Raw genomic sequence first — 9,774 nt, forward strand, 5'->3', positions numbered from 1 at the left:
TCCTTCCTCTCCTAATTTCCCTGCACCTCATTTCTTACCATCTGTTGCCTTTCTTTAATCCAATCCCACCACACTCCGTCCAACTGTATTCTCCCATACTTAACCCATGTTCTTCATCCCTTTTTTCTGTCATCTTCCGCTATTTTTCTTAACTTATACTGCATCTTCCTTTCTACCCATGTCAAACCATCCTCTATTCTCTCCGAGCTCCCATATAACATCCTCTTCTTTGTCATCAATTACCCTATTCGCTCTTCCCTTCCTACACTTCGCACTTCCTCTATCTCTTCCTTCGCATCAATCCTTTTCAGTACTTCTTCCTCTCTATCCTTCAGCTCCTTCTCCTCTAATCTTATACCCGTTATCACTATGTTTCTTTTTCTTTCTTCCCTCTCTTTCCTTTCAATTTTTCATTCTATTTTTCTTAGTCTTTCCTTCTCGGTATTCCCACTCTCGCCCCTACCAAAATCCCGGTTTGAGCTTTCTAGCTTCTTTTTCCAACCTTGCATCTCTTCTACCTTTTTATTACTATCATCTTCCTGCTTCTCTAGTTTTAGTTTCAATGATTGCATCCTCTTTTCTAACTGTTCCATGACTTCTCATTTCTATATTTCTTTCTTAAGTTCAGACATTTCCCACCTAATTCCCTTCTTTAATTCCTCTCCTCTTTTCTGCTACTTTTCTTCATAAATCCCCATTACTTCTATCAACACTTCGCGAATTTCCTTTAGTCTTTCCTCTTTTATCAGAACGTCAGTTTCATCTTCGCAATCGATGCCACGCCTTTGCTCTTAATCTCTCTTTTTCTATAGTTTTATTATAGTTCCCCTTGCCTTCCTTTCTTTGATCTCCTCTGCCGGCGTACTAAACACTTCCTGCTCTAAATGAAAAATATCTACCTCCCCTTTTCAATCTCACAATCCCTAAATCAATCTGTCACATCCACACCCTTCTACACACTTCCACAATCCACTCACCTCAAATTTGACCACACTATTCAATTAAATAATAAATTACTTCACGTGAAAAGAAGGCAATGCTTGAAAATTTCAGGAAAAACGCAAACTTTTGGCATCATCAATTTGTATATTATTAACATCAATGATAACTTAATAAGAAAAAAATACAAAAACTGCTTTTTTATGGGAAATATGTGTTACACTTCATAGGGCTTCCGCCACCTCTAAGCATAATTTTGTTTCAAACCTAGGAAACAAAGGTATGTATATGCATGTGTATGGGTATGTGTAAATTTACAGAGTTGTGAAAATCTGCGTTTCAATGATGCTGTTACATGTTTCAAAAACATACATTCTAATAATTTTGTTCGTTTATATATGGATGAAATATTTCCTACTCACATCTTTAACCACATTTTTTTTTATTTTAATATTACATTTGAATCTATCTTAATGTTCATTATTTGAAATTCAAGTGCACAAAATGCAAATGATCATTCTTATCGACTGAAGTCGTTTAGTAATTGCTTTAGTAAGGCTGATTATTCGAAGTTATTAAGACTTTTTAATCAAGACATTGTAATTGATTACTTATTATTCAGATTGAGGGAGTAGGTCTCAAATTTACGGCAAAGGTACACTTTGCATACACTTAAATGTCTCCATTATTACTATATATAGTAACCGATTTTCATGAATCTTGTTTTCCATTTCTTCAAATTATATGAATAAACTAATTCTGCTAATTAAAATTGAATCAAGCCATACCTTAGTAATTTTAATTTTTGTAACTGGCCTGCATCTCATAACAATGAAGGGGTAATTCGTTATCAATGGGCTTCGGGGAGTCTGCCTCGTGAGTTTTACGAGGGTTAATGAAAGTGCACCAAGAATCCACACAAAGCTAACACTAAGTGTCACTGCTGTTTTTTCTATTGCTCTCTCTTGTTTTTATTATTAAACAGAATATGAAAATTTTTTCGGAAAACAAGCTGTTTTGAACGCAAGAGAACAATATTTAGATGGCGTATGCAGGAAATAAAAAAAAAATTCAAAAGTGCAGCCAGAACCTTACAATCCTTTTTATAACTCTAATAAATATCCTTAAGGTGGGAAAATTCACAGATTCTGAATTGTACCTCAAGGTACAATTAGGCATGAGTGCTCAAAAATAATCCCGCCTAAATGAACGGAGATTTCGAATAAGAGACGTTTGGATAAGGGACGTTACACTATCCTCAAGACTTCAAGGGAGACGCATATTGGTTATCGATATATGACATGTGCAGATTGCGTTGATGGCTTTTTGCATGCAACACGACCATAATATCGATAGTCGTCGAGTCTTTGCAACCACGAGAGCCTTGGCAGCCACCCCTTTGTACTTCTGTGCGGACACTAACCACCTCACAATGCTTCTAGCTCACATAGGATATCATGGCAGTCAAACATTTGTAGAGGGTCAAGAGGCAGACAATTGGGTGATGGTCTCCAGGACCATTTGCTACTGCCTTTTCAGGTATTATATACGGGACTCTTTCTGTTTGTGCGGGTTCATCAGATACTTGTACCAGAAAGCAGTGATGAATAAATTATTCATCACAGAGAACCGTGAGACTCTATCCCTTCCGAGGGACTGCTCACTGAGATTGAATGTGACTTCCGAAAGTTCCTGTTTTAGTAGGAATCTCTGTCGCCTACTGGGCAGTCGCTTAGTTAGTTCCAGTTAGACTCAGTCGAAATAAGTCTTTCTCGAGCCGGCCAGCGCAACGATGTCCCTATCGGGAATATTCGCAGTTCTGTCGGAACCACTCCGGAAATCTGGTTTAAGTGTGTTCACGAGAGTCGTGTCAACCATACATCGACAGCGTCGACGACCATAAAACGTATAAAATTAACTGATGATTTTACATTTTTTTAGTGACACAATTAACGGATATTAAAAGTAATATTTGTTTGCTCAGAATTATTCAAAAATATTTAAACAATTAATAATCACTCACTTGCGCTCACTTGAATTTAACTATTTTAACAAATTATTATTTATGTTGAACGTTAATTTATGTTGAAGAAATTCCAGAAAATATCGTTTTTAGTATGAAGTTCAGAGAAAAATGCTAGTTTGCATTTTTGAGCTATTTTCTGGGCACAATAAAGCGGCCCAGAGGAGGGGATGGGTAAAAATTAAAATCTATTAGGTGGAAATTATTCCTTGAAAACACCTGAAGAGGTGACTCTACATTGATTCACCATAAATTTATAAAACGAGACAAACAGTTTTTAGGCGGGTACACTTGACGAATTTTGCCACATGGTAGAGAAAGAAATGAGAAAAGAGGACATAAGAAGGAAAGAAATAGTCAAGGTTTTAGGAATAATAATGGATAGAAAGGCACCTGGTATAAATGAGATTCCAAATGATGTTTGGAAATATGGAGGAACGGAACTAAGTGAATGGGCATGGATAATGTGTAATAGAGTATGGAGAGGAGAGAGGTGGCCAGAGTTATGGAATGAAGGAGTCGTGATACCAATAATGAAGAAAGTCAAATTGTGTGAAGCTGATTCTAGCAACGTATAAAGTATATTTAACTGTTTAATCGGAGATATTGAAGAAATAAGTTAAGGAAAAAAGATAAAGCCACTGAATCAGATTAATAAAGAAAGCAGCGGAAATTTTTAGAGAGACAAAAAGCAGGGTAAATGTAGGAGAATGAGAAGGAAATAGTTTCTGTTTAGTGAGAAGAATCCAGCAAGAATGTCCTCTGAAACGAATTTTATTTAATACATTAATATCAGACTTAAAAGAAAAAATAAGGAAAAAAGTTGGCGAGGAGTTAGGATAGGGAAGGAAAAGATATATACACTGACATACGCAGACGAAATAGTCTTGATGGCAGAGGATGAAGAAGGGATGTCGGGTTTAATTACAGGATTAGAGATGTACTCAGATGGGAAAAACTTGAATTTGCATGTGGAAAAAACAAAGATAATGAGGTTTAGCAAAGGAGCGAAAAGAAATAAATAATGGACGGGAAGATGGAAGGAAATAATGTTAGGAGAGGTAAAAAAGTTTAAATATTTGGGATATATCTTGCGAAGGAATGAAGATCATAGAACACATATAAACGAAAGTATAAAAAAGTAGCAGGCGTAATGAAACAGATATGGGGAATAAGAAAAAGGTTCAAAAAATTGGAGAAGCAGAATTTGGTTATTTGATACGCTGGTATGGCCGGTATTAGGTTATGTAGCAGAGATATGGGGATGGAGAAAAAGAAAGGATATTGACAGTTCGCAAGAAAGGTATATAAGGTGGATACTAGGGGTAGACTGGAGGAAGCCAGGGTATATGATGAGAGAAGAAGGGCAAAGAAATAAATTAAGTACTCGGGCGGGAAAGAGGGCATGAAAGTTTGAGACGAAGCTAAGAGAAGAAAATGAAGGGAGTTAGCGAGAAAGTATTGGATGGAGGCAGAAGAGAAGAGAGGGAGGGCGATAGAATTAACGAGATGAGAAGAAGAAATAAGGGAGTTCTTTAATGCTAACAACATAGAAGACGTGACTGAACTAAACTATGAAGAATTGGAAAAAAGAGAGAAAGACAATTAATAGAAAGATAGGAGAAGATTGAGGAATCAAAATACGAAAGAGAGAAGGTGGGCCAGTATATCGCAATTTAGATTGGGAAACAAGTTAAGGGAGGGGTTGTACTCGGAAAAAGAAGAGAACGTGTATAATATGTGAATGAGAGGAGGAAATATGGGAACATGTATGGGAAGAATATAGGAGAGGAATGGAAAATAAAGGAAGCTGGCAAGAGAATGTAGTAAAGAATCTAGGGGAGGATCGATCAGGAAAAGAATGTAAGAAGCAGTTAAAGGGTGCTAGAAGAGCAAATAAGAAAGAATGGATGGGACAAAAATTGCAAATTAGAGGCAGTTAACGTATTTTAATAATTTTATACATTTTATTTTACTTTTGACATTCAGATATTGACAGAAACGTACCTATTCCAATTATATATAACATTTTTTTTTTAATTTTAATTAGATCAAAATTATAATTGTTAAGAGTGACAAAAGAGCGAGAGAATTTAACTTTAAGGATTGTAGACATATATTATTATAACGAATGATGAGCGATTCGTTTATGAATGTATAACGAGTTCGTCTCGTTAGTAAACCAGAGATAGGGCACAGAGTTACATTTCAGTAGCGTGTAACTTACAATTTAAATTATTTGTCGAAATAAAAGTTGGTCACATTGAGGGGACGTTTCTCTAAAAATATTGAGCCTTAAAAATTACAAAACCCTGCGCCAATAAATACTGTTATCTGTGGTTTGAAATTAAGTTACATCAATGGACTTATACCTCATCACATTTCCTATAGTTTTAGAATCTTCATTTTGAGAAATAATTGAGGCTAACAAAAAATAATGTTTATGAGTTACATTGAATAAATAAGCTCGATGAATTTTTCATATTGAATTGGCCGAGTTCAACCGAGTATTTACGATTTCAGCTGAGTGCTTTGAAAGCTCGGGCGAACAGCTCACCGTGCCGATACCAGTGTCTCACCACGCGAATAACTCTTCGAGAGAGTCTTATGGGAAGTCACAAAAAATCTTGTTAGTCGGAGGGCGGTCTTTACGAAGTTATCATTATTCCGGTGACAATCATTGTTAATTTGAATTACTGATTATTGAGAGACCAGTCCCTCGATCCTTTCTCTAGATGGAAATATATTGTATACAGATGGCTTCATAAATGATCACCCTATGTGCCTAACCAATCTCGAAACATTTCTTCTGCCGTCGCTATTTTACCGGCATTTTGGTTATTGTTTTGTCCATGAACAAATTATCGGTTAAGGCGCTTTTCTATTGAGAAGGCCGTGGTGTCATTCTTTCTCGGATTAGCCTTCTGAAAGTTAATTCCTTCGTCCAGGTCAGTAGATATTATTGCAATTTTTTCAAGTTAAATTCCTTGTTAGCGATGTAAAAACCCCCTCAGGACCAATTTAGAAGACAAGGAAAAGATCTTTTTATTTTTTAGCCGCCATATTGGATATTCGATTACGAATTTTGACTTCAGGGTTGTAATCAGCGACATAAAAACCCTCCAAACACCATTTTTAAGCTACGGGACTTATTTTTACATTTATTGGCCGACATATTGGACTAACCACTTTTCAACTTAAAAAATTTCACAAACAACATTCGTATCAGCGACACAAGAAGCACCTATGAAACCATTTTGATGATAAGGAACAGATTTTGTTATTATTCACCGCCATATTGGGTCTGGTAATTGGAATTTTGACTTCAGATTCGTAATCGGTGACCTGAGAAAACCCATTTTAAGGCCACGGGAATCACATTTAGAATTTTTTGTCCGTCATGGGATTCGCCATGTTCAAATTTGGAATTTTAACAATAGATTCGTAATCAGTGACCTAAAAAATCTATTAGACGTTAACTTCAGGTAATTAACTATTGTTGATTGGTCAAAATTGCATTTCGATAGGTTCTACGAATATTAGACTATTGCTCGTTTTCGATAAGAAAACGTTAATCATCTTCTTAGAAATAAGCTTTAATCTATCTTTCCGCTACGGATAAGAATTAGGGTAACTTCATTTTGTAAGAAATTTAATAAAACCGTAGAAGTGTTAAAAGAAATAAAAATCTTTAAAAGTTTCTTGTTTTAAAAATTGTATTAGTCAAAATTACATTACAAACTGCAATACAGAGTAATGGAGTTCTGAGTTCGTAGAAAATGTTTCGAAAAATAATAGGTTCTTTATTCCCCCTAAAAACTTAGCTAAATAAAGATATACTAGTTATTGTCCGTAGCAGGACGATAGACTTGCGCTTATTCGTAATGGGATGATAGTCGCTTCCTTAACGGTAAAGAAACAATAGCCTAATATTCGTAGAAGCCATAGATTTAGTTCTTAAAAAGACTGCATTTTTTCAATGGAAAATATAATATTAACAAACGAAGTGAAAAAGGTACCATACCTACCTATACAGTACTATACGGCAATGAGTTTAGCTGTCAATGTTGTAACTACGCTTTTTACGTGTTATGATTTTAGCTTAAAAATGTAAACAACATAATTAAATTCAGGAGGAAAAAATGTTTTAATTGTACAGGGTGTCCCAGGCTCAAATTTACGGACTTATATGGCTGTATAAAAATAAAATACATAAAAAATTCCTGATCCAAAAATCCGTTAAAGTTTTAGTTTTTTATTTGTAAAATATTTAGGCTGGACCAATCAGGAGCGCGTTATAAACAGCTATGTGTGCGTGAGCGAGAGTCCAACGCATTGCGATTGAAACAAGTCCTTATTTTTGGATAAGGAATTTTCGATTTATTTTTATTTACAGATAGCCATGTAAATCCGGACAATTGAGCCCGGATATACCTGTATATTTTAATCAAAGTGGCACTTAGTAGCAATTTGTGATAGAAGTGAATAAAATGGGTTAATATAGCGGCTGTGAAACTTACAGCAGGAACCGAAGGCTCGAAGCACGAGTTTCCGAAAAATGTAAAAACGACCGAAAAAAGTAAAAAAAAAAGTATAAAGCTCCTTATCTTAAAAGTAAGCATGTACAAGTTTAAAAATAATAATGTGCAACTTCAATGGCTGGTATTGCCAAAAGTAAATTTTGTGGCAAGGGAAAAGAGGTAAGATTCGAAGGAATTCGAGAATTCTTAAAAACAGTGACGGTGAAATCTTGTTATAATATATTTAGATAATACAGTACCTTAGATGTGTTTGAATTTCTATTTCCCTTCGCACCTGGTGCTCAACACTAGCCTTCAAAATTTGATCTTTGAAGAGAACTTTCATAGCAATAATAAACGAAGTTTCTTTGTGTCTTGCTAAATACACATTTCCAAACTTTCCTTTACCTAATGGTCGGCCAATGTCAAAATCAGTTAAAACCCATTTTTTCGAATCTTTTCTCGCCTTGTCACTAACGTTCCTGTCATCAATAGATATTTCCGCTTGACTTCGAAGTTCAGCGGACTTTTCAATACTCATGTGTGACAATGAGGCTATTGTCTTCGGAAGAGGTGGTAACTTCGGTGGTGGCATCAATTCTGGAGAGTTTTTATTCTGCTTTTTTTCACTGTTCTTTACGCAATTTTTAATGCATGTTTTTCCACCATAATTGTTAATAGTATTGTCCACTCTCTCCTCATGTTCTGTGTTTTTTATAATTTCTGTATTGGATAAAGCGCTTCTTATTTTTGATATCTTCAATGTCTCCATAGCAGTGGAATGTACTTTAACACTATTTCCTTTCCCTTTAATCATGATCCTTTAATCCTGATTGTATAATTCTAAAATCCCAAACAGATTAGCAAATATTAGGTATACATTAAGAAATAGCGTAGAGGACTAGATTTTCCATATCCAACTCAACTTAAAATCACTCAAATCCTCTTAATTGAATTTGAGTAGAGCCAAAGCATTGACCAAGTTTAGAAATTACTTCGAGTAAGGTTGGCGTGCTCGCGATTGTAACCTATAGAAATGTAAAGTAAATCAACTAGTAAATAAATGATTATCCTACCAACGCTAGACTGGAGGTTTTCGTTAAGAAATTAAACACTATAATTAATTATCGTATTTTCTGTTAAACACTACCCTAATAGCATAGACACGTTCCCGAAACGTGTACATTGTCCGCCGCTTGGGAACGTTCTCTTACGGTTTGCGAAGGTATGCGAAATACTTGTTAAAAATAATAATAACAGAAGGTTCCCCTCAGGTCACAGTAGAACGTTCCCAAGCGGTAAGTATTGACACGTTCCAGGAACATTCCGCTGAAACGTTCCGAAGGTTCCCACGGAACCTTCCATGCTGTTAGGATAAGTAAACAAGGGGTTATCCGGCCGTATCAAAACAATGTAAAAGATAACCTTAACAGCTAGAAAGACGAAAATACTAGACTTGTTCAGTACTGTATAGGCCTGTCTCTTAAATGCATCTTAAATGTCCTCACAACAGGATTATTCTGAGTACAGCACACATAGTTGCAAATGGACGGAACCCTCTTCTTAAAATAGCCAGAAAGCACGAAGAAGTGGGCAAAGGATCGTTTATGTACAAAACAGCGGAGGAGGCCGATGAAACACTGGGCCTTGACTTAAATATAAAGATTTAAACATAAGAGGCCAGTCATGTATCTCGAGGTTGGGGAAAAATCCAAAAAGAAAATTCTAAAGTTTGAATATTTGTACTTTCTTAAAATTGTGTTTCCTTATGCAGATACTAGGAAATCCGGAAACGGATTTAAAGATAAGTAATTCATTTCAATTTGTTATATTTCTACTAAAAACAAGAAATTTTAAACCTAAAAACTACAAATAACGCTGTTTTCGCACCACAGAGCATGCAGCCGTGCCATGTAACCCCGTCCAGTAGCCACATTCGCAAGTCGTCATTTAGTCGCTCCGTCCTTGTAGAGCCCCGCATGCAAGGATAAGGCTGCGTCCTCTGAGAGTTCAACCGGTATCCCAGAGTCACCGTTCTAGACACCAGATCCTGGTGCCATTCAGCTTTCGGCACGGTTTTCACACCTCCGCTTGGAGGACCCTCTATCCTCAACCCGAGGACGAGTTGGGTGGCTTTGTCATAGGTCATTCGGTTTGATTCTAGAGGAATCATAACCGAACATATATGTCGGGCTCCCGACAATGGGTCGGCCAACAATGCCGACCAATCTAGAGCTGGGGGAGCCAATGATAATGGATTCAATGCGATGGATCAGCGGGATCTCGTGACCT

The 9,774-nt window shown here is 36.2% G+C and overlaps 1 protein-coding gene across 2 annotated transcripts in view; it reads right to left on the bottom strand.

Moving 5' to 3' along the window:
* Positions 1-9,774, bottom strand: part of LOC117167031 (aurora kinase C-like) — a 183,694-nt gene that overhangs the window by 134,135 nt on the left and 39,785 nt on the right. For both annotated transcript variants that reach the window (XM_033351590.1, XM_033351589.1), the window contains exon 2: positions 7,743-8,325. In XM_033351590.1, coding sequence (XP_033207481.1) covers positions 7,743-8,299 — 557 coding nt within the window. In that variant the 5' untranslated portion in view covers positions 8,300-8,325. The remainder of the gene's footprint in view (positions 1-7,742; positions 8,326-9,774) is intronic.

The sequence above is a fragment of the Belonocnema kinseyi genome, chromosome 2 (genome assembly GCF_010883055.1).
Source record: "Belonocnema kinseyi isolate 2016_QV_RU_SX_M_011 chromosome 2, B_treatae_v1, whole genome shotgun sequence".
Classification (NCBI taxonomy): domain Eukaryota; kingdom Metazoa; phylum Arthropoda; class Insecta; order Hymenoptera; family Cynipidae; genus Belonocnema; species Belonocnema kinseyi.